Source organism: Phaenicophaeus curvirostris, chromosome 4 (assembly GCF_032191515.1).
Source record: "Phaenicophaeus curvirostris isolate KB17595 chromosome 4, BPBGC_Pcur_1.0, whole genome shotgun sequence".
Classification (NCBI taxonomy): Eukaryota; Metazoa; Chordata; class Aves; order Cuculiformes; family Cuculidae; genus Phaenicophaeus; species Phaenicophaeus curvirostris.
Window position 1 is genome coordinate 78,392,884 of NC_091395.1, and position 24,786 is coordinate 78,417,669.

A 24,786-nucleotide genomic window follows, 5' to 3' on the forward strand; every position below is an offset into this window, starting at 1 on the left:
GCTGGAGGCCAGTGACAAGTGGTGTCCCCAGGGCTCAGGGCTGGGTCCTGGTCAGTGTCCTTATCAATGACCTGGATGAAGGCATCGAGGGCACCCTGAGCAAGTTTGGGGGTGACACTGAGCTGGGTGGGAGCTGGATCTGCTGGAGGGTCAGGAGGCTCCAAAGGGATCTGAACAGGCTGGATCCATGGGCTGAGACCAACGGGATCAGGGTTAACGAGGCCAAATGCCGGATCCTGCCCTTGGGGCACAACAACCCTGAGCAGCTCCAGCCTAGGAGAAGTCTGGCTGGAAAGTGCCTGGAGGAGAAGGACCTGGGGGGGTTGGTTGAACAGGAGCCAGCAGGGGCCCAGGGGGCCAAGAAGGCCAAGGGCATCTTGGCTTGGATCAGACCCGGCGTGGCCAGCAGGGCCAGGGAGGTTCTTCTCCCTCTGGACTCGGCCCTGGGGAGACCGCTCCTCGAATCCTGGGGTCAGTTCTGGGCCCTCCCCACAAGAAGGATGTTGAGGCTCTGGAGCGAGTCCAGAGAAGAGCAACGAAGCTGGGGAGGGGGCTGGAGAAGAAGAGGAGCGGCTGAGAGAGCTGGGGGGGTTTATCCTGGAGAAGAGGAGGCTGAGGGGAGACCTCATTGCTCTCTGCAACTACCTGAGAGGAGGTTGTGGAGAGGAGGGAGCTGGGCTCTTCTCCCAGGGGCCAGGGGACAGGACGAGAGGGAATGGCCTCAAGCTCCACCAGGGGAGGGTCAGGATGGACATTAGGAAAAAATATTTCCTGGCAAGGGTGATTGGTCCCTGTCCGAGGCTGCCCAGGGAGGGGGTTGAGTCCCCTTCCCTGGAGGGGTTTAAGGGCCGGGTGGACGAGGTGCTGAGGGACATGGGTTAGTGATTGATGGGAATGGTTGGACTCCATGATCCTGGGGGTCCTTTCCAACCTCGTGATTCTGTGATTCTATGAAGATATTTTGGTTTTATTGAGCAAGGAGAAGAGGTTCCTCACTGCCGGTGCCGCAGCCCTCTGCACACTCATGGTGGTTAATCCCAACCAGCCCAACAACAGGATGGTCCTTAGGAGTTTGGAGGAGGCAAGGATGCTCCTCAAAGGTGACCTTCTCCTCCTGGAGCTGGAGGAGGGGGTCAGAGGGCAGTGCTGGCTGGCCCCTGGCCCGACCCCTTGGCCTCACGAGGGTAGAACTCGGCCAGGATGGTCTCGGGGATGCGTTTCAGCAGCTGCTTGGGGAAGATGCGCAGCAGCTGCCACCCGATGTCCAGGGACTCGAAGATGCTCCGGTTCTCGTAGGGACCTGGGAAGAGACGGAGGGAGATGTTGGGGGTCTGGTCCAGCCCCCACCTCCCCGTCCCGCTCCGGCCTCTCTCCTCACCCTGGGAGATGAACTGCTTCTCGAACCTCTGCAGGAACTCCAGGTAGAGGAGGTCGTCGGCGGAGAGCGCCTCTTCTCCCACCACGGCCTTCATGGCCTGCATGTCCTTGCCGATGGCGTAGCAGGCGTACTGCGGGGTGGACGGGGGACGTCAGGACAGACGGACGCTCCAGGCAACCCCCCGGGCACCCTGGGGTCACCCTGCGCTGGGCTGGTTTGTGAGCATTTGCTGAGCCAGGGAAGCTGCGGCTGCTCCATCCCTGGAGGTGCTCAAGGCCAGGTTGGATGGGGCTTGGAGCAACCGGATCCAGCTCCTGGGCTGGAATGGGATGGGCTTGGAGGACCCTTCCAACCCAAACCAATCCACGGTTCCATGATTCTAACTTGTCATCAAGCAGAACCCCCAGATCCCATCCCTGGAGGTGCTGAAGGCCAGGTGGGATGGGGGTTGGAGCAACCCCATCCCGTTTCCCCCCCTCCACCATCATTCCCAGCTCTTACCAGCTGGTTGGAGACATCCCCGTGGTCCTTCCTGGTCATTCCCTCGCCGATGGCCGACTTCATCAGGCGGGAGAGCGAGGGCAGCACGTTGATGGGGGGATAAATCTACAGGGCGAGAGGAACCCACCCGTATTTTCCTTCTGCAACCCCATCTAGGCGAAGGGACCTTCACCCCCACCTCCCACCCAACATCTCGGTGCTCTCAGGTGGTTTCCTGCCCCAGGTGATGCCGATGGGGTTGGATCCATCCCGTCCCGGAGCCGGGAAGGGGCACAGAACGGACCTGCCTGTTGTGGAGCTGCCGGTCAACGTAGATCTGCCCCTCAGTGATGAAGCCCGTCAGGTCGGGGATGGGGTGGGTGATGTCTGGGGAGGGAAATCAGGGTGGTGGGACCCCAAAACCACGTCTGGTTGGCTTGGGACGTGGCCGTGTCCCATCTTGGGGTGCGACCGGAGCACTGTGGCCCTGGGGAAGCCAGGCTGGGCTGACAAGAACCTGGTTTAGGTTCATCCACACGTGCGGCCACCTTCATCCCTGTCTGTGAGCACCTCCAGGCACCACCACCCACCCTTTGGCTGAAGAACAACCCCCAGACCCACCTCTCTGAGCACCCAGAGCGGGGGAAACCAACCCTGAAGCATCTCAGCCAGCTCCTCCACCCCACCACATCCCACGAGCTCCACCAGAACGTGTTCAACCAATGCAGTTTGGTGTTTCCCAGCCCTGCGGTGGCACCGTGACCCCCTCGATGGGGACCCCCTTGTCCCTCAGGGCCACCAACCGTCGTTGGGCATGGTCAGGATGGGGATCTGGGTGATGGAGCCGTTCCTGCCCTCCACACGTCCAGCTCGCTCGTAGATGGTGGCCAGGTCCGTGTACATGTAGCCGGGGAAGCCGCGGCGGCCGGGAACCTCCTCCCTGGCCGCGGAAACCTGAGGGACAGAGGGTTTCCTCAGGGCTGGGGGGGCTCCAGCACCCCAAGGACCCGAAGAACTTCAAGCACCCCAAGAACCTCAAACACCCTCAGCAGCCCAGGTGTCCCAAACGCTCCGAGAACCCTGAGAACCCAGATATCCTGAGCACCCCAAGCACCCCAAATGCTCTAAGAACCCTGGGAACCCAGATATTCTGGGCACCCCAAACACCCCAAACTCTCCAAGAACCCTGGGAACCCAGACATCCTGGGCACCTTGAGCACTCCAGGCACCCCAAAGACTCCAAGAACCCTGGGAACCCAGACATCCTGGGCACCCTGAGCACCCCAGGAACCCCAAGAGCCCTGGGCACGCTGACCTCGCGCAGGGCCTCGGCGTAGGAGCTCATGTCCGTCAGGATGACCAGCACGTGCTTCTCGCACTGGTAGGCGAGGAACTCGGCGGTGGTGAGGGCCAGGCGGGGCGTGATGATGCGCTCGATCCTGCGAGGGGGACAGGGTGGGCACCCCCAGATCCCCCGGAGCATCCCAGGATGTTGCCTTCGGAGAGAGGGACCCCCCCAGGGACCCCCGAACCTGGGGGCTCTGGGCTGGGACCAAGGGATGGAGGAGAAGGAGAAGGGGGCACCCACCACCCCACCCAGGGCAGCGGGTGCTGGGTACCCTGAGAAGGGAGGAAGGAGGAGGAGGAAGGAGGAGGAGGAAGGAGGAGGAGGAAGGAGGAGGAGGAAGGAGGAGGAGGAAGGAGGAGGAGGAAGGAGGAGGAGGAAGGAGGAGGAGGGAGGAAGGAGAAGGGAAGAAGAGGAAGGAAGAGGTAGGAAGAGAGAAGGAGAGAGGAGGAGAAGGAGGAGGGAGGAAGGAGGAGGGAGAAGAAGGGAAGAGGAGGAAGGAAGACAGAGGAAGGAGGAGAAAGAGGAAGGAGGGAGGAAGGATGAGAAGGAGGAAGAAAGGGGAGGAAGGAGGAGGGAGGAGAAGGAAGAAAGGAAGGAGGAGAAGGGAGGGGGAAGAAAGGAAGAGAAGGAAAGGAAAGAAGGAGGAAGGAGGAGGAAGGCAAGGGAAGGAGGAAGATGAGAGAAGGCGAGGGAAGGAGGAAGGAAGAGGGAGAAGGAAGAGGGAGAAGGAAGAGGGAGAAGGAAGAGGGAGAAGGAAGAGGGAGAAGGAAGAGGGAGAAGGAAGAGGGAGAAGGAAGAGGGAGAAGGAAGAGGGAGAAGGAAGAGGGAGAAGGAAGAGGGAGAAGGAAGAGGGAGAAGGAAGGAAGAGGGAGAAGGAAGGAAGAGGGAGAAGGAAGGAAGAGGGAGGAGGAAGGAAGATGAGGGAAGGAGGAATGAGGAGAGGGAGAAGGAAAAGGAGTAGTAGGAGGGGGAGAGCTGCATGCCAGAGCCACGGGGCTGCCTCACGTGGGGTCGTTGGCCAGGTTGAGGAAGAGGCAGACGTTCTCCATGGAGCCGTTCTCCTCAAAGTCCGACTTGAAGAACCGCGCTGTCTCCATGTTCACCTGGGAGGAGAGGCCGGGCAGCTTCCTACGCGGGGAAACTGAGGCAGGAGAGGGACAAGCGGCGCAGAGAGGTGGCACCGAGGCCCCGACTCACCCCCATGGCAGCAAAGACGATGGCGAAGTTGTCCTCGTGGTAGTCCATCACATCCTTGGATTTCTTCACCAAGCCGGCCTGCCGGCAGATCTGAGCAGCGATCTGTGGGGGGACAGGGACAGGGGGGCAGGGATGGAGAGAGGAGGAGCAGGAGATCATCCCAGGATGGGCACCACACCCTCGGTGTCCCCGTGGATCAGGCTGGCACGATCCACGTGGATTGCGGGATCTTGGGATCCACAGGGATCTTGGACCCATGGGGATCTTGGATCTCCTGGTGGGAGCACGGGGCGGTGTGGGCTCCCCATCCCATGGGATCGAGCCCCCCCGCATCGGCCCCGATCGTCCCTCCCCACCCAGCGCGGCTCTCGGTGGAGTTACCCCCTTGATTTGGAGATGGGGAAACTGAGGCACGGAGTGACGTGTGTGCACGGCCCATCGCTCTGGGTGGTCAGGGAAGGGAGGAGGAGGAGGAGGGAGGAAGGAGGAGAAAGAGGGAGGAAGGAGGAGGAGGAGGAAGGAGGAGGAGGAGGAAGGAGGAGGAGGAGGGAGGAGGAGGAGGAGGGAGGAGGAAGAGGAGGAGGAGGGAGGAAGGAGAAGAAGGAGGAAAGAAGGAGGAGGAAGAGAGGAGGAAGGGGGAGGAAGAGGGAGAAAGAGCAAGGAACAAGGAAGGATGTGAAGGAGGAAGGAAAAGGAGAAGGAGGGAGGAAGGAGGAGGAAGAGGGAGGAAGGAGGAGGAGGAGGAAGGAGGAGGACAAGGAGGGAGGAAGGAGGAGAAGGAGGAAGGAAGAGGGAAGGAGGAAGGAAGAGGGAAGGAGGAGGAGAAGGAGAGAGGAAGGAGGAGAAGAGAGGAGGAAGGAGGAGGAAGAGAGGAGGAAGGGGGAGGAAGAGAGGAGGAAGGGGGAGGAAGAGAGGAGGAAGGGGGAGGAAGAGGGAGAAAGAGCAAGGAAGGATGAGAAGGAGGAAGGAAAAGGAGGAGGAGGGAGGAAGGAGGAGGAAGAGAGGAGGAGGAGAAGGAAGGAGGAGAAGGAAGGAGAAGGGCACCCCGAAAGCTGGGTCTGACCCATCCTAGCGAGCTGAGCTCCTCAGGAGATGCTCCAGCCCCCCCAAATCCTCCCCATCCTCCTCCTCCTCCCTCTGCTCCTGGGGGTCAGAGCCCCACGGGGACCCACCTCGTTGTGGGGGAGCCCAGCGGCGGAGAAGATGGGGATCTTCTGTCCCCGGGCGATGCTGTTCATCACGTCGATGGGGGAGATGCCCGTCTGGATCATCTCCTCGGGGTAGATGCGGCTGTGGGGGTTGATGGGTTGGCCTGGAGCAGAAAAGGGAATGAGGGACCCCGAAGAAGAAGAAGGTTCACCCCGCGGGTGCTAAAAAAAATAATGAGGTGAGAGCTTGAGGAATGAAGGATGAAGCAGCCCTGGGGTGGGATGGGTCACCAGGAACCATCCTGCACCCGTCCCCCCATCCCAGAGGGCACGGATGGAGCTCTTGGGAGCAACCCACCACCCAGATCCCCATCCTGCCCATGGCCAACAGCCCTAGGGGACAGGGTAGCTCCAGCCATCAGGACATGGATCCACGGATCCGTCCATCCCGGGATGCTGGGCTGTCCCGAAACCTCTGGAACTGGTGGTAAAAGTAGCTGGGAAAACAAAGCCGCGGCCAGAGCCGTCACCGTTGATGTCCAGAAAGTCCTCGGCCATGACGGGGGGACCACTGTCGATGGGCTTGGCGGAGCCGTTGAAGACCCGACCTGCAAGGAGAGAGAAGAGCAGCGTCCGCTGGGGAGAAGGGGGAGAAGGAGGAGGAGGAGGACAAGAATGAGAGAATGAGAAGGAGGAGGAGGAGAAAGAGAAGGACGAGAAGGAGGAGAAGGAGACGAATGAAGAGAATGAGGAGGAGAAGGAGGAGGAGGAGGAGGAGAAAGAGAATGGGGAGAAGGAGGAGGAGAAGGAGGAGAAGGAGGAGAAGGAGAAAGAGAAGGAGGAGAAGGACGGAGAAGGAGGAGAAGGAGAAAGAGAAGGAGGAGAAGGAGGAGAAGGAGGAGAAGGAGGAGAAGGAGAGAAGGAGGAGAAGGAGGAGAAGGAGGAGAAGGAGGAGAAGGAGGAGAAGGAGAAAGAGAACGGGGAGGAGAAAGGGAAGGAGGAAGAGGAGGAGGAGGAGGAGGAGGAGGAGGAGGAGGAGGAGGAGGAGGAGGAGGAGGAGGAGGAGAAAGAAAGGGGAGAAAGGGAGAAGGTGGAGAAGGGGGAGGAGAAAGGAAGGAGGAGAAGGGGGAGAAAGGGGAGAAGGTGGAGAAGGAGAAGAAGGAGGAGAAAGAGAAGGGGGAGAAGGAGAAGGAGAAGGAGAAGGAGAAAGGAGAAGGAGAAGGAGAAGGAGAAGGAGAAGAGAAGGAGAGGAGAAGGAGAAGGAGAAGGAGAAGGAGAAGGAGAGAGAGAGGCCCCAGGGTCGATGCCAGCACACGGGTCCTGCTCTCCAGATCCCCCCCCACCCCATGCCCTGGAGCCACCCCCCACCCCTTGAGGGTCCCCCATCTCGCACGCAGGTGACACCAAGACGGAACGGGTAACAAGGGCTCCCGGAGAGCTTCGGCACCGCTCTTCACGCTCCACCTCACCCAGCGACTCGGAGCGCAGGGATCGATCGCGGTGAAGCCATCGTGGTGGCCCTGCCACCCGTTCTGGGGACCAGCTCGTGGTCCCCGATGGAGCCGCAGTGCATCACTGTGTCGGAGGCGATCAAGCTGACGGCAGCGCGGAGCACGGAGCATGAAAGGTCACCAAGCTTGGTGTTCGCTGGGCAGCAGGCAGGGACGAGGACACCAGGGAAGGAAGGGAAAACACCCCCAGTCCAGGCAGGGAGGTGTGGGGGCAGCTCAGGATGGGTTCTGAGCATCCTTGTCCCCTCCTGGGGGATTCAGCCTGGAGAAAAGGAGGCTCCAGGGAGACTTTAGAGCAGCTTCCAGTAGGGAAAGGGGCTCCAGGAGAGCTGGGGAGGGGCTCTTGGTCAGGGAGGGGCAGGGATGGGATGAAGGAGGATGGTTGGAGCTGGAAGATGGAAGAGGGGAGTTTTCTCCCTAAGATCTCATCTCAATCTCATCTCAATCTCATCTCCAGGTTGCCCAGGGAAGTCATGGCTGCCCCATCCCTGGAGGGGTTCAAGGCCAGGTTGGATGGGGCTTGGAGCCCCTGATCCAGTGGGAGGTGTCCCTGGCGTGGAACTGGATGGACTTTGAGGCCCTTTCCCACCCAAAATGAATTCAAGAATCAGGGATTCCCATGGGACCCAGCATGGTCCTTCCCACCATGGAGATGCTCCGTGGTTTCCACTTGGGCTGAGAATGAGCCAAGGAATATGGGAGAAGCAGCAGTGATGGGATCACCCATCACATCCCATGCCCTTATTCCCGTTATTCCCATTAGTATCAAAGGAACCATCACCCCATCACTCCATCCCTGGAGAAAAGGGACCTCTGGAAGGAGTTTCCCAGAGCAGGGGTGGCTGCCCCATCCCTGGAGGGGTTCCAGGCCAGGTTGGATGGGGCTTGGAGCCCCTGATCCAGTGGGAGGTGTCCCTGCCCCTGGCTGGGGTGGCACTGGATGGGCTTTGGGGTCCCTTCCCATCCAGACCATCCCATGATTCCACAATCCATGGGGACAAGGGGTCCCTGCACGGAGAGGAGGTGGGACCTGTCCAGTTGTCACCACCGGCTGCCACGTTGCGCTCGCTGCCCTTTCCTGCTGCCCTTTCCAGGCAGAGCTCCGGCCGCGTTCCTCGCCGCCGGCGGAGACGGGAAGGAGATTGGAGGAGACACTGAGTGGGCACCGATCCCGAGCATCAGCCCAGTGCATCTACCGGGACCCCAAGTGACCCGTGCCACCAACTGTGAGACCCCGGGCTGCAGGACCCTCAGCCAGGGCTGGGGAGGGGCAGCTCATAGAATCAGAGAATCACCAGGTTGGAAAAGACCCACCAGACCATCGAGTCCAACCATTCCCATCCATCACTAACCCATGTCCCTCAGCACCTCGTCCACCCGGCCCTTAAACCCCTCCAGGGAAGGGGACTCAACCCCCTCCCTGGGCAGCCTCGGACAGGGACCAATCACCCTTTCCAGGAAATATTTTTTCCTGCTGTCCAGCCTGACCCTCCCCTGGTGGAGCTTGAGGCCATTCCCTCTCGTCCTGTCCCCTGGCCCTTGGGAGAAGAGCCCAGCTCCCTCCTCTCCACAACCTCCTCTCAGGGAGTTGCAGAGAGCAATGAGGTCTCCCCTCAGCCTCCTCTTCTCCAGGCTGAACCCCCCCAGCTCTCTCAGCCGCTCCTCTTCTTCTCCAGCCCCCTCCCCAGCTTCGTTGCTCTTCTCTGGACTCGCTCCAGAGCCTCAACATCCTTCTTGTGGGGAGGGGCCCAGAACTGAATACAGGTCCTCCTCCCTGTCCTCCATCCATGGATCCAGATCCCTCTCTAGATCCTCCCTGCCCTCCATCCATGGATCCAGCCTGCCCACATCCCTCTCTAGATCCTCCCTGCCCTCCAGCCATGGATCCAGCCTGGCCAGGTCCCTCTCTAGATCCTCCCTGCCCTCCAGCCATGGATCCAGCCTGGCCAGATCCCTCTCTAGATCCTCCCTGCCCTCCATCCATGGATCCAGCCTGGCCACATCCCTCTCTAGATCCTCCCTGCCCTCCAGCCATGGATCCAGCCTGGCCAGATCTGTCTCTAGATCCTCCCTGCTCTCCATCCATGGATCCAGCCTGGCCAGGTCCCTCTCTAGATCCTCCCTGCCCTCCATCCATGTATCCTCCTCAAAGCTTGGCCCTGTTGCACCTCCTGCCCACGAGGTTTCACCCCCTCATCCGTGCTCCGAGCCGTGTCGGGGCTCAGCCCTTACCCAGCATGTCCTCGGAAACCGGGGTGCGCAGGATGTCCCCGGTGAACTCGCACGAGGTCTTCTTCGCGTCGATCCCAGATGTTCCTTCAAACACCTGCGGAGACCCCGGGGCCAAGGGGAAGGCGGGGGGGTTAACGAGATCCAGGGGGAGGTGATGTGATCCGAGCTGATCAAGGATCAGCGATAGGCGACAGGGGGAGACCCCAGGGTTAAGAAAACTCCTTCTGGTGGGACTTCATCCCATCTAGGAGGAGCAGGAGAGGGGTCACCGAGCTCTCATTAGGGTGACGGACGCGGCGGCCGGAGGCGCCTTTGATCGGGATAATATTTGACACCGTTCGGATTAATTAACCTCCAGATCCCAGCTTTAATTAGAGCCGGGAGGGCCCTGGGAGAAGGGGCACGAGGGGCGAAGGCGGCAGCTCCCGGTGAGGAGCCCCCAGGTGCCTCATGACGTGGTAGCAAAACCCTCTGGATTCCCCCTCTTTTTTTCCATATTTTCCACTTTCCCCCCCGCTTTTTCCATATTTTCCACTTTCCCCCAACCTTTCCCCATATTTTCCTCTTTTCCCCCCACTTTTTTCAAATATTTTCCACTTTTTCCCCCTTTTTTCCCTGTTTTCACTTTTTTACCCCATTTTTTTCCATTTTCCACTTTTTCCCCTTTTTTCCCATTTTCCACTTCCCCCTTTTTTCCCATTTTCCACTTCCCCCCTTTTTTTTCCACATTTTCCACTTCCCCCCCTTTCTCCCTGTTTTCCCCCCTTTTCCCTCTTTTCACTCTTTCCCTCTTTTTTCCCCTTTTTTCCATTTTCACTATTCCCCCTTTTTCCATTTCCACTTCCCCCCCTTTTTCCATATTTTCCACATTTTTGCCCCTTTTTTCCTTGCTTTCCACTTCCCCCTTTTTCCCGTTTTCCACTTCCCTCCCCTTTTTCCATATTTTCCCCTTTCTCTGTGTTTTCCCCTTTTTTCCCTCTTTTCCACTTTTTCCCCCCTTTTTCCCTGTTTTCCATTTTTTCCCCTTTTTTCCATTTCCCACTTTTTCCCCCTTTTTCCATTTCCCACTTTTTCCCCCTTTTTCCATTTCCCACTTTTTCCCCCTTTTTCCATTTCCCACTTTTTCCCCTTTTTCCGTATTTTCCACTTTTTTGCCTCTTTTTCTCCTTGCTTTCCACTTCCCCCTTTTTCCCGTTTTCCACTTCCGTCCCCCTTTTTTTCCAGATTTTCCACTTTCCCCCGTTTTCCATATTTCCACCTTTCCCCCACCTTTTTTTCCGTATTTTCCACCTTTTCCCCCCCCTTTTTCCGTATTTTCCACTTTTTTTTCCCCTTTTTTCCCCTGTTTTCCACTTCTATCCCTCTTTTCCCCCCTGACTCCCTAATGGGATTAACCGGGCTCCGCAGAGGTTCCGGGGGCTGTAGAGGACGAGGGTTGGCAGCTCAGCAGCCACAATACATCCAAGTTGGCTCTGTGGCCACCACGAGCCCAGGTTGGACTCATTAGTGGGGACCAGGGCTAATTAGGGGCTCCAGGAGCGCCGGGGAGGGGGGCTCCTGGTCAGGGAGAGCATGGAGAGAACACAGGGAATGGTTTGGAGCTGGAAGAAGGGAGATGGAGATGAGATCTTGGGGAGAAATGTTCTCCTGGGAGGGTGGGGAGGCCCTGGCGCGGGTTTGCTCCATCCCTGGAGACGTTCAAGGCCAGGTTGGATGTGATTTGGAGCTTCTCCCACGTTTCCTGGCTCATTTTCAGCCCATGCGGTGGGAAGGACCATGCTGGGTCCCATGGGAATCCCGGTTTCTTGAAGGTGTCATAGAATCATGGGATGGTTTGGTTGGAAGGGACCTCAAAGCCCATCCAGTTCCAGCCCTGGGACACCTCCCACTGGATCAGGGGCTCCAAGCGCCATCCAACCTGGCCTTGAACCCCTCCAGGGATGGGATCTGGGGGTTCTGGACTTAGAATCATGGAGTCATGGAATGGGTTGGGTTGGAAGGGCCCTCAAAGCCCATCCAGTCCCACCCCTGCCATGGGCAGGGACACCTCCCACTGGATCCCTCCTGGATCTTGGGCTTGGACCCAGGGGACACGAGGTGGCGCAGGGGCAGGGGACACCCTGCCTGTCCCAGGACGTGGCTGGAGAGGGACAGAGCCCCTTGACAGACCTCCAGGTCGTGCAACATCCCCATCCCACCATGTCCCCACCTCGCTGGGCTCACCTGGACGATGGCCTTGGAGCCCATCACCTCAGGACCTGCCCGCTGCGCCTGGTGCCGTTGGGCAGCATGAAGTTCACGATCTCGGCGTACTGGGCAAACTGGGGGACGGGGTGAGGCTGAGAGGAGCTGGGGGCTCCTCTCCCCCTCCAAGCCACCTCCTGCCTCAGTTTCCCCTCTCGGTGTTTCCTGCAGCCACCGAACCCCACGGAGATGCTGCCAGCAGCTCCAGAGCCACCAGCCCAGGCAGGAGGGGACATCTAGGGGGTAGATGCTCCTTGCCCCTGCCCCATCCCATGCCTCAGTTTCCCCAACACTGCGGGGCGCTGCCAGCCCCGAGGGTGCCTGCCCAGCTATCTTCCTCATCCTCTTGCTCTTCTTCTCCTCCTCCTCCTGTTCTCCTCCTCCTTGTCCTCCAATTCTTCCTCCTCCTCCTCCAATTCTTCCTCCTCCTCCTCCAATTCTTCCTCCTCCTTCTCCTCCAATTTTTCTTCCTCCTTCTCCTCCATTCTTCTCCTCCTCCAATTCTTCCTCCTCTTCTCCTCCTCCTCCTCCGATCCTTCCCCCACCTCTTCCTCCTCTTCCAATTCTTCTTCCTCCTTCTCTAATTTTTCCTCTTCCTCTCCTCCTCCAATTCTTCCTCCTTCTCCTTCTCCTTCTCCAAATCTTCCTCCTTCTCCTCCAATTCTTCTTCCTCCTCCAATTTTTCCTCCTCCTTCTCCTCCAATTTTTCCTCCTCCCCCAATTCTTCCTCTTCTTCCTCTCCTCCGATCCTTCCCCCACCTCTTCATCTTCCTCCTCCTCCTTCTTCCTCCTTCTCTAATTCTTCCTCTTCCTCCTCCTCCTCCAATTCTTCTTCCTCCTTCTCCTTCTCCTCCTCCAAATCCTCCTTCTCCTCTTCTCCTCCAATTTTTCCTCCTCCTCCAATTCTTCCTCCTCCTCTTCAATTCTTCCTCTTCTTCCTCCTCCTCCTCTGATCCTTCCCCCACCTCTTCCTCCTCCTCCAATTCTTCTTCCTCCTTCTCTAATTCTTCTCCTCCTCCTCCTCCAATTCTTCTTCCTCCTTCTCCTTCTCCTCCTCCTCCTCCAAATCTTCCTCCTTCTCCTCCAATTCTTCCTCCTCCTCTTCCAATTCTTCCTCCTCCAATTTTTCCCCTTCCTCCTCCTCCAATTCTTCCTTCTCCTCCTCAACCAATTCCTCTTCTTCCTCCTCCAATTCTTCCTCTTCCTCCAATTCTTCCCCCTCCTCCTCCAATTCCTCCTCCTCCAATTCTTCTGCAAAGACCCTTGCAGAAGGGGCAACAATGGGAAGGAAACACCTGCCAGGGTTTGGCTCTTTAATTGAGCTTATTAATTAACATCCTGCGGGGCTGGAGTGACAGGGGCCATAGAAACGAGCCCGAGGCCAACAAAGGCTTTGGGGGGGTCCCCAGCGCAGCCCCCGTGCCAGGAGCGGGGACAGCAGGTGCCACCAAGGGCCACCCCGGGAGGGGCTGGGGGGGCTTGGGCTGTGGCCTCGCTCAGAGAGGGGTCCCTGGTGGGGCTGGAGCTCGGGTGGGGACACAGGGGACAGGGGACAAGGGAGAGGGGCTGGGACAGAGGGACAGGGGACAAGGGAGAGGGGCTGGGACAGGGGACAAGGGACAAGGGAGAGGAGCTGGGACAGGGGGACAAGGGAGAGGAGCTGGGACAGGGGGACAGGGGACAAGGGAGAGGAGCTGGGAAAGGTGGACAGGGGACAAGGGAGAGGAGCTGGAGCTGGGACAGGGACAAGGGACAAGGGAGAGGAGCTGGAGGTGGATAGGAGCACAGGGGACAAGGGAGAGGAGCTGGGATGGACACGGGACAGGGGACAAGGAAGAGGAGCTGGGACGGGGGACAGGGGAGAGGAGCTGGGACAGGGGCACAGGGGACAAGGGACAAGGGAGAGGAGCTGGGACAGGGGAGAGGGGACAGGGACAAGGGAGAGGAGCTGGGACACTGGGATAAGGGACAAGGGAGAGGAGCTGGGACAGGGGGAGAGGGGACAGGGGACAAGGGAGAGGAGCTGGGACGGGGGACAAGGGACAGGGGACAAGGAAGAGGAGCTGGGACAGGGGCACAGGGGACGGGACAAGGGAGAGGAGCTGGAGCTGGGACAGGGGCACAGGGGACAAGGGAGAGGAGTGGGGACAGTGGGACAGGGACACAGAGGACAGGAGCTCGGGTACAGAGGACGGGGCACAGGAACTGGGACAGGGACACAGAGGATGGGGGACAGAGCTGGAGCTCAGGCAGGGGACAGGGGCTGGGATGGGGCACGGGGGGGGACAGGAGCTGGGACAGGGGACAAGGGACAGGAGCTGGGACAAGGGCACAGGGCACAGGAGATGGGACAGTGGCACAGGAGATAGAGGCACAAGGGACAGGAGCTGGGACAGGGGGACAGGGGACAGGAGCTGAGGGACAGGGGATGGGGGGACAGGAGCTGGGACATGGTCACACACAAGCTGTCACCAGGCTCTGCTGCCACCCGTGTCCAGAGGAGGGAGCTCGGAGCCCAGAGACCCCAGAGAGAGGAGGGACAGCCCAGGGGACAAGGGACAGAGGACATGGGCCAGGGGACACAGCCCTGGGGACACTCTCCCACTGCACCCTTCCCACCTGGTGGCCAGGGACAGCCCAGAGGTCCCCACACAGCCCCAAAGTGACACCGTCGGGGTGTCCCCTGGTCACCCCCCCAGCATCACGGTCCTACCTTCACGTTGTCCAGCACCACCAGGGGCCCGTTGACACCACACACCGTCTGGTAGGCTGGGGGACAAGGACACGTCAGCATCCCCAGAGCTGGGGATGCTCCCATCACCCCCAAAGCCCTCGGCAGCACAGGACGCGCCCCACCCCACCATTCCTGCTGTTCATGGAAACATGGGATGGTTGGGTGGGAAGGGACCTCAAAATCCATCTAATCCAACCAGTTCCCATGGGTAGGGACACCTCCCACTGGATCAGGGGCTCCAAGCCCCATCCAACCTGGCCTTGAACATCTCCAGGTATGGGGCAGCCACCCCTGCTCTGGGTGACCTGGGCCAGGGCCTCCTCATTTCTCCCTAAGATCTCACAAGTTCCACCCACAGCAGCGGAGAAGAACTGGAGGGGCTTTGAGGTCCCCTCCAATCCAAACCATTCCATGATTCTATGTTGAAGGTCAAGGCCAGGTTGGATGGGGCTTGGAGCAACCTCTTCCAGGGGGAGGTTAGCCTGGAGAAGAGGAGGCTGAGGGGTGACCTCATTGCTCTCTACAACTACCTGAAAGGATGTTGTAGAGAGGAGGGTGCTGGCCTCTTCTCCCAAGTGACAGGGGACAGGACGAGAGGGAATGGCCTCAAGCTCCGCCAGGGGAGGTTTAGGCTAGACGTTAGGAAAAAATTCTTTACAGAAAGGGTGATTGGTCCCTGTCCGAGGCTGCCCAGGGAGGTGGTTGAGTCACCTTCCCTGGAGGGGTTTAAGGCACGGGTGGACGAGGTGCTGAGGGATATGGTTTAGTGTTTGGTAGGAACAGTTGGACTCGGTGATCCGGTGGGTCTCTTCCAACCTGGTTATTCTGTGATTCTGTGATTCTGTGAGGTTTCCCTGCCCATGGCACAGGGTGGAACTGGTTGGGTTTTCGTAGAATCATAGAATCACCAGGCTGGAAAAGACCCACAGGATCATCGAGTCCAACCATTCCCATCAATCACTAACCCATGTCCCTCAGCACCTCGTCCACCCGGCCCTTAAACCCCTCCAGGGAAGGGGACTCAACCCCCTCCCTGGGCAGCCTCGGACAGGGACCAATCACCCTTGCTGGGAAAACTTTCATCTTAATGTCCATCCTGACCCTCCCCTGGCGGAGCTTGAGGCCATTCCCTCTCGTCCTGTCCCCTGTCCCTTGGGAGAAGAGCCCAGCTCCCTCCTCTCCACAACCTCCTCTCAGGGAGTTGCAGAGAGCAATGAGGTCTCCCCTCAGCCTCCTCTTCTCCAGGATAAACCCCCCCAGCTCTCTCAGCCGCTCCTCTTCTTCTCCAGCCCCCTCCCCAGCTTCGTTGCTCTTCTCTGGACTCGCTCCAGAGCCTCAACATCCTTCTTGTGGGGAGGGCCCAGAACTGACCCCAGGATTCGAGGAGCGGTCTCCCCAGGGCCGAGGCCAGAGGGAGAAGAACCTCCCTGGCCCTGGTCTCAGTTCTCCCAGGTGTATCCAAGCCATCCATGGGTTTTCCACGCTGCTACCAGCACAACCCCAAAGCACGACCCCGAAACAGCCGTGGGGAGGAGAGGGAACTCCATCCCAGCGCACTCGGCCTCTCCAATCCTATTAGGATCATGAGGGAACCGGAGGAGCCGGTGTGAGGAGAGGGCAGAGGGATGAAAGGGGGCCCTGCCAGGGCAGCGTTGAGGCGTTTGACCCATCGCTAAAACGATCAAGGAGCGGCTTAGAGCCGGATCAGTTCCCCGGCACCTGCACTCGCCTGGGAGCTGCTCCCAACCCTCTCCAGGACCTGCCTCCTCTCCCTGAGCTCACACACGGCTTCATCCTCGCTTCTCAACTTCATATTCAACGTTCCAAGTGCCTCCTTGCCCCATAGAATCACAATGGTTTGGGTTGGAAGGGACCCTGAAGGGTTCCTCAGAGCCCCATCCAACCCCATCCAACCATGGTGACCCCTGTGTCCCTTCGGACAAATCCCATCCCATAGGAATGGTTGGACTCGATGATCCGGTGGGTCCTTTCCAACCTAGCAATTCTATGATTCTATGATTCTAACAGCTCGTCCTGCTCAGCACCATCCAGCTGGTCCTTCCTTTCTGCCCATCTCATCCATTCCAATGTTCAAGAAGGAGAAGGAGGAGGAGGAAGAAAAGAAGGAGGAGGAGGAGGAGGAGGAGGAGGAGGAAAAGAAGGAGGAGGAGGAAAAGAAGGAGGAGGAGGAGGAAAAGAAGGAGGAGGAGGAGGAAAAGAAGGAGGAGGAGGAGGAAAAGAAGGAGGAGGAGGAGGAAAAGAAGGAGGAGGAGGAGGAAAAGAAGGAGGAGGAGGAGGAAAAGAAGGAGGAGGAGGAGGATAAACAGGAGAAGGAGGTGGATAAACAGGAGAAGGAAGAGGAATAGGAGAAGGTGGAGGAAGAGGAGGAGGAGGAGGAGGAAGAGAAAGAGAGGGAGAAGGTGGAGAAGGAGGAAGAAGAGAAGGAGGAGGAGAAGAAGGAGAAGGTGGAAGAGGAAGAGAAGGAGGAGGAGAAGAAGGAGGTGGAAGAAGAGGAAGAGGAGAAGAAGGAGGAGATGGAGGAAGAGGAGAAGAAGGAGAAGGCGAAGGCAGAGGAGGAAGAAAAGAAGACAGAGGAGGAGGTGGATGAGGAAGAGAAGGAAGAGGTGGACAAGAAAGAGAAAAAAGAGGAGGAGGTGGAGGAAGAGGAAGAGGAGGAGAAGGTAGAGGAGGAGGAAGGAAAAAAGGAAGAGAAGGAGAAGGCGGAGGAGAAGGAGGAGGAGGAGAGGGATGAGGAGGGATGGGGCAGAGGAGGGGGAGCCCTTGCTCCTAGAAAACACTAATTCCGATAATGAAGACGTTGAGCTGTTATGAACAAGTGGGGGGAGGAGCAGCGGGGTGGGTGGGCTGGGGGGGGCGCGGGGAGGGGGGAGAGGGGCTGATTGAAAAGAAAAAGTCTTTCAACCTGGCCTTTCCCCAACCCCAGCCCCAAATTCACAGCTCCTGTCAGATGCAATCTCCATTAGCCCCGACGCTCACGCCCGGAGCCGGGGGGACAGGGCCCCCGGTGACAAAGGGCACCCGACCCAACTACACCCGCCGCTAATTGCTCCTGACCCACCGGCCCCCCCTGCCCCAGCCCCACACGCCTCTAGGGCTCAGCTCCAAAGAGCGCTGGGGGGCTCCATCCAACCTCCAGAAGGTCCCAAGGCCACGGCGAGGGGATGGATGCAACGTGAGCTGGGGGGGTCGCATCCTCACGGAAAGGAGATGGATGCAAAGGGAGCTGGGGGGCTCCATCCAACCTCCAGAAGGTCCCAATACCACAGCGAGGGGATGGGTTGGGGGGCTTCATCCCAGCATCCAGAAGATCCCATCCCCGTGGCAAGGGGATGGGTGCAAAGTGAGCTGGGGGGCTCCATCCAACCTCCAGAAGGTCCTAAGACCACGGCGACGGGATGGATCTAAAGTGGCTGGGGGGCTCCATCCAACCTCCAGAAGGTCCCAAGACCACGGCAAGGGGATGGATGCAAAGTGAGCTGGGGGGTTTCATCCCAGCATCCAGAAGGTCCCAAGACCACAGCGAGGGGATGGGTGCAAAGTGAGCTGGGGGGCTTCATCCCAACCTCCAGAAGGTCCCAAGACCACGGCAAGGGGATGGATGCAAAGTGAGCTGGGGGGTTTCATCCCAGCATCCAGAAGGTCCCAAGACCACAGTGAGGGGATGGGTGCAAAGTGAGCTGGGGGGCTTCATCCCAACCTCCAGAAGGTCCCAAGACCACGGCAAGGGGATGGATGCAAAGTGAGCTGGGGGGTTTCATCCCAGCATCCAGAAGGTCCCAAGACCGTGGTGAGGGGATGGATGCAACCCCACCCTCCTTCAGCCCCAGCCATGGTGTGGAGGATGGAAAATCCCTGCATTCTCCATGGAAGTGATGGAGGCTGGGTTTGTCCATCAAGGAGCTCATCAAAAGATGAGTAGATGAGGTGCTCAGGGTCACGTAGGCTTGGGCTTGATCTCAGAGGTCTTTTCCAACCAAGAGATTCTATGGGCATGCAGCAAGTGGTGCTCATCCTCATTCACAGCCTGAAGGGCTTTGCAGATCTCCTACTCCAAACCTCCCAGACCACCACATGGCTGCTGGAGCCTCCAAAACCCTTTCCCATCACCCTCTTCTGCCTCCAGCCCCACGTAGCGGCTGAAATACAGAGCAGGCTGAAGGGGAACCAGCCTGGAGGAATGATAAGCCAAAAGGCTTATGAAGAGCCCCCCAAGACCTTCTCTTCTCTATCCCAGAGCAAGGACAGGAATGAAGAAGTGGTTCAGGAGGACCAGTGTAGGTCCTGAGCCGCCCAGCGGCACTGGGAGGGGTCCCCAGTGTCCCTCAGTTCCCAGCCGGCAGGCACGGGGTGGGGTTCCCACATCTTGCACCCCACAGCGATGGGCAGTGGGTGTCCCATGGGGCAGAGGGGTCCCATGGGCAGGGACACCCCCCACTGGATCCAGTTGCTCCAAGCCCCACCCAACCTGGCCTTGAACCCCCCCAGGGATGGGATCTGGGGGTTCTGGTTGACGGAAAGTTAGACTCATGGAGTCATGGAATGATTTGGGTTGGAAGGGACCTCAAAGACCGTCCAGTTCCCATGGGCAGGGACACCTCCCACTGCATCAGGCTACCCAAGGCTCCATCCAAGCTGGCCTTGAAACCCTCCAGGGATGGGGCAGCCACCACTTCCCTGGACAATCTCTTCCAATGCCTCCCCACTCTCAACATGAAGATGAGCTTCTCCCAGCGGTGGACCGGTGGTCTCAAAGGTCTTTTTCAACCAAACCACCCTACGGCTCTCCAAGCCCAAGCCCAGCTCGATGGCCTCACAGAATCATAGAATCACCAGGTTGGAAATGACCCACCGGATCATGGAGTCCAACCATTCCCATCAATCCCTGACCCATGTCCCTCAGCACCTCGTCCACCCGGCCCTTAAACCCCTCCAGGGAAGGGGACTCAACCCCCTCCCTGGGCAGCCTCGGACAGGGACCAATCACCCTTTCCATGAAATATTTTTTCCTGCTGTCCAGCCTGACCCTCCCCTGGTGGAGCTTGAGGCCATTCCCTCTCGGCCTGTCCCCTGTCCCTTGGGAGAAGAGCCCAGCTCCCTCCTCTCCACAACCTCCTCTCAGGGAGTTGCAGAGAGCAATGAGGTCTCCCCTCAGCCTCCTCTTCTCCAGGATAAACCCCCCCAGCTCTCTCAGCTGCTCCTCTTCTTCTCCAACCCCTCCCCAGCTTTGTTGCTCTTCTCTGGACTCGCTCCAGAGCCTCAACATCCTTCTTGTGGGGAGGGCCGAGAACTGACCCCAGGATTCGAGGAGCGGTCTCCCCAGGGCCGAGTCCAGAGGGAGAAGAACCTCCCTGGCCCTGCTGGCCACGCCGGGTCTGATCCAAGCCAAGATGCCCTTGGCCTTCTTGGCCCCCTGGGCCCCTGCTGGCTCCTGTTCAACCAACCCCCCCAGGTCCTTCTCCTCCAGGCACTTTCCAGCCAGCCTTCTCCTAGGCTGGAGCTGCTCAGGGTTGTTGTGCCCCAAGGGCAGGATCCGGCATTTGACCTCGTTAACCCTCATCCCGTTGGTCTCAGCCCATGGATCCAGCCTGTTCAGATCCCTTTGGAGCCTCCTGACCCTCCAGCAGATCCAGCTTCCACCCAGCTCAGTGTCACCCGCAAACTCGCTCCGGGTGCCCTCGATGCCTTCACCCAGGTCATTGAGCTCACCCTGCACTGAGCGGCGATGGCAGCATCCTAGGATTTTTCCGACAGTCCCTAAGTGACCGCTTCCCACCACCAACCCCCCCCACCCCTTTCTCCCTTGCTTCCGCAACCTGCCCATTGTGCCATGTGTCACTTTGTGCCGCGCTGTCAACCCCACCAGCCCCGCACGGAGCCGGTGAAAAGCGCGGCGGGGGGTCACACTCTATGCCACTAATTAGGAGTCGGAATCCGGAGGGTTCCCATACACACCTGCACGTCATGTGAGGGAAGCCAAAGAATGGCTGGGCCAGCCGAGCGTGAACCCAACAAGCCAAAGCGAGAGGAGGGGGAGCAGAAAAAAAAAAATAAAAAAGGAATTGCTGGGCTTGCTGTTGCATTTTTTGATCAGACAAAACAAGGCTGGGGAGGAGGGAGGCGGCGCTGGACCCTGGGTGGAGGCAGGAGGCGCAGGGACCAGCTGGGCTGAGGGGATGGTGCCAAGGGGAAAGGAGAATCATGGAATGGTTTAGGTGGGAAGGGACCTCAAAGATCAGCCAGTTCTCAGGGACACCTCCCGCTGGATCAGGGGCTCCAAGCCCCATCCAACCTGGCCTTGAACCCCTCCAGGGATGGGGCAGCCACCACTGCTCCATCCAACCTGGCCCAGGGCCTCCCCACCCTCCCAGGAGAACATTTCTCCCCAAGATCTCATCTCAATCTCCCCTCTTGCAGCTCAAAACCATTCCCCTCGTCCTCTCCCTGCCCTCCCTGATCCAGAGCCCCTCCCCAGCTCTCCTGGAGCCCCTTTCCCTACTGGAAGCTGCTCTAAGGTCTCCCTGGAGCCTTCATCTCCAGGATGGACAACCCAAACTCTCCCAGCCTGGTCTTGTGCACTGGGGGCGCAGCATGGAGAAGGCTGCAGCACCAAGCCTATGTGCAATCTGTCCATCCATCCATCCATCCATCCATCCATCCATCCATCCATCCCTTTTCAGCTCTTGAGCAGCTTCGAGGCCGTGCTCACTGATTTTAAAGCACGCTATGGGTCTGTACTGAGCTGTGGGGCAGGACGTGAGGTGCCTCCCTCTCCCCAAGCACCCCCAGAGCCCATGTGCAGTCTGTCCGTCCGTCCGTCCGTCCATCCATCCATCCCTCCCTCCCTCCCTCAAGCAGTGCCCAGGCTGTGCTCACGGAATTTAAAGCGTGCCATGGGGCTGTGCTGAGCTGTGGGGCAGAATGTGGGGAGCCCCACATCCCCACACACCCCCCGAGCCCCGACACGGTCCCAGCCCTGAGCCCACGTGCGAGCGGCGGCATCGCTGGCTGCCTTGTTTTTTGGAAAGATGGGTCAAGCCAAAGGCCAGGAGGTGATAAGTGCTTCTTCCACTCGCTTGTGCTAATGGATTTGTGGGCTGGGAAGCAGCTGCTAATACCTCCCCAGCCTCTCTGGAGAGCTGAGCCGCGCAGGCAGCTCCTGCCAGCTCCTACCAGCTAGTCCTGCTCGGCCTCATCCAGCTCCAGGGGCTAGGCTGGGGCTCAGGGGGGCTGAGCTGGAGCTTGGAGATTGAGTCCCAGCTCCTGCGCCCAGTGCTGGGCTGGGAACCTCTCTCTGTTGGGATATTGGGGCTGCGGGGTGGGGAGCTGGTGGGGTGGCACCCATGGAGACCGCCCCGGTGCATGATACTGAGCTGGGTGGGAGCTGGATCTGCTGGAGGGTCAGGAGGCTCCAAAGGGATCTGAACAGGCTGGATCCATGGGCTGAGACCAACGGGATGAGGGTTAACGAGGCCAAATGGCGGGTCCTGCCCTTGGGGCACAACAACCCTGAGCAGCTCCAGACTAGGAGAAGTCTGGCTGGAAAGTGCCTGGAGGAGAAGGACCTGGGGGTGTTGGTTGAACAGGAGCCAGCAGGGGCCCAGGGGGCCAAGAAGGCCAAGGGCATCTTGGCTTGGATCAGACACAGCGTGGCCAGCAGGGCCAGGGAGGTTCTTCTCCCTCTGGACTCGGCCCTGGGGAGACCGCTCCTCGAATCCTGGGGTCAGTTGTGGGCCCCTCCCCACAAGAAGGATGTTGAGGCTCTGGAGCGAGTCCAGAGAAGAGCAACGAAGCTGGGGAGGGGTTGGAGAAGAAGAGGAGCGGCTGAGAGAGCTGGGGGGGTTTATCCTGGAGAAGAGGAGGCTGAGGGGAGACCTCATTGCTCTCTGCAACTCCCTGAGAGGAGGTTGTGGAGAGGAGGGAGCTGGGCTCTTCTCCCAAGGGACAGGGGACAGGACGAGAGGGAATGGCCTCAAGCTCCACCAGGGGAGGGTCAGGCTGGACAGCAGGAAAAAACATTTCACAGAAATGGTGATTGGTCCCTGTCCGAGGCTGCCCAGGGAGGGGGTTGAGTCCCCTTCCCTGGAGAGGTTTAAGGGCCGGGTGGACGAGGTGCTGAGGGACATGGGTTAGTGATGGATGGGGATGGTTGGATTCCATGGTCCGGTGAGTCATTTCCAACCTGGTGATTCTCTGATTCTATGACCCTAGGCGATGCCCGTCCCACCCAGCCCTGCCCCACTGCACCCACAGAGCAGGAAGCCACCCAGCTGCTCCACAACCCCCCACTAGACCCCTCCAAACGTCACCCCCAGGTGTCCCCGCATGGCCTCTGGGGCTCCTGGCTTTGCAGAGCCCGCCCGGTGAAGATCACTGGGCCAAGGAATGGGGGCCAAAACCACAGTTTTCTCATAAATCGTAGAATCCTAGAATCACCAGGTTGGAAAAGACCCACTGGATCATCGAGTCCAACCGTGCCCATCAACCACTAAATAAAAGCACTTGGTTGTGGTGGCGGCGAGGAAGAACCTTGGGAATGAGGGGTTGCACCTCCAAAAAGCCCAGGAACCACCAGGGTGCTGAGTGGAGGTGGGAGCCGAGAGCTCCGGGGAGGGGAAAGCCCACGGAGACCCACACACTGCTCTCAGGGAGGACAACCCATCACCCCACCCTCGTTAAAAAATGAGTGGACGAGGTGCTGAGGAACATGGGTTAGTGATTGATGGGAATGGTTGGACTCGATGATCCGGTGGGTCCTTTCCAACCTGGTGAATCTATGAATCTACGATGTGGCCAGGGACCCCAGGAGGAGGTTGGGAGCTTACAGGACAAGGAAGAACCTTGACCGGAGCAGGTGTCACCCATGGGTGGCTGCTCCCCACTCCCTTGTTGACAGCAAACACGGAGCCGGCTGCGCTCAGCCGCGCCGGGACAGTGCAGCCAGGACTGTGCCAGCCCGGAGCCGCCTGGCTCAGGGACGAGGGAGGTGACCCCAACGCTCCCTCCGGCCGTCCCAGAGCGGAGGCGTGAAGGTCACCACAAGCGTCCTTGACGCCTCCGAGCTCGCGGTGCTCGGGGCTGGGGATGAAGCCCCTCCAGCTCCCCACACGCGCTTGGGTGACCCCAGGGACACCTCAGCAGGACTTGGGGACACCCGGAGAGGTGTGGGAGCAGTGGGAAGGGTGGGTGGTCCCTCCATGGTACATCTCAAGGCCGTTAACCCTGGTTTTCGCCTCGTATTGTGGGGCACCCAGAGCATCCCAGCGGGATCAGCTGCATCCCGGTGTGTGTCCTGTGGATCTTGGGGGACCACGACACCTTCAAACCTCCCCAGGAGGAGGGTGATGGACCCTCAGCCCTCCCCAGGAGATCCCCCAAAGCCCTTGCACTCCCTCCGATGGTCTCGGTGGTGATGGAAAGGAAGGATGGAGAGGCAACCAGAGCTCGGATCCACTGTGTCCCCCCACCCTGGGGTCCCTTGTCCCCCCCCTACTCACTCAGCCTGGGGTTGCTGCTGTAGTCGCGGGTGACAGCCAGCGCGTGCTCGCGGGCGGCAGGCAGGGGGTTGGGGGCCACTGGAGAGACCCTCGGGGTAGCCATGGCTGGGGGGGAGAGGGAATGGGATGGGAGAGGGGATGGAGCTGGAAATGGGGGTGGGAGACGAAATAACGGGGGTGGGAGACGAAATAACGGGGGTGGGAGACGAAATAACGGGGGTGGGAGATAATGGGATCCTCGAGGATGGAGCCAGGGTGGGACCAGGGATGGGACTGGGGATGGGATTGGGACTGGAACTGGTGCTGGAATAAATCCAGTGCTGAATAGAAGCCAGGGTTGGGACTGGGGCTGGTACCGGTACCGGTACTGGGACCGATACTGGGACTGGGAGCGGTGCTGGGATTGGAGAGGGACTGGGACCAGGATTGGGACTGGGAGTGGGGCTGGAACCAGTACCGGGACTGGGAGCAGGACTGGGACTGGTGCTGGGACTGGGAGCGGGACCAGCACCGGGAGTGGGAGTGGGACTGGTACTGGGACCAGTGCCGGGACTGGAGCGGGGCTGGGACCAGAGTAGGGATTGGTACCGGGGTTGGAACTGGGAACGGGGCTGGGAGCGGGGATGGAACCGGTACCGGGAGCGGTGCTGGGACTGGAGAGGGACTGGGACCAGGATTGGGACTGGGAGTGGAACCCGTACCGGGACTGGAAGCAGGACTGGGACTGGTGCTGGGACTGGGAGCGGGGCTGGGACGAGAGAGGGGGTTGGTACCGGGGCTGGAACTGGGAACGGGACTGGGAGCGGGGCTGGAACCGGTACTGGGACCAGTGCTGGGACTGGGACCAGAGCAGGGGGTGGGGGTGGGGTGGGGATGGAACTGGGAACGGGACAGGGGCTGGGATGGGGACCGGAGCTGGGACGGGGACTGGGAGGGGGGCTGGAACCGGGACCGGGGGTGTCGGTACCGGCGGTGCGAGCGGAGCGGAGCGGAGCCGGA

General features: G+C 59.6%; 1 protein-coding gene across 1 annotated transcript; it reads right to left on the reverse strand.

Annotated features, from left to right (window-relative positions):
• Positions 1–1,061: 1,061 nt before the first annotated feature.
• Positions 1,062–23,845, reverse strand: ATP6V1B1 (ATPase H+ transporting V1 subunit B1). The gene is given in 15 exon segments (XM_069856663.1): positions 1,062–1,300; positions 1,379–1,508; positions 1,880–1,984; positions 2,163–2,245; positions 2,662–2,812; positions 3,174–3,297; positions 4,212–4,309; positions 4,404–4,505; positions 5,576–5,715; positions 6,082–6,159; positions 9,295–9,388; positions 11,518–11,549; positions 11,552–11,615; positions 14,252–14,307; positions 23,788–23,845. Coding segments are annotated over 13 exon segments (1,338 nt in total). The 5' UTR covers positions 11,586–11,615; positions 14,252–14,307; positions 23,788–23,845; the 3' UTR covers positions 1,062–1,133.
• Positions 23,846–24,786: the final 941 nt, after the last annotated feature.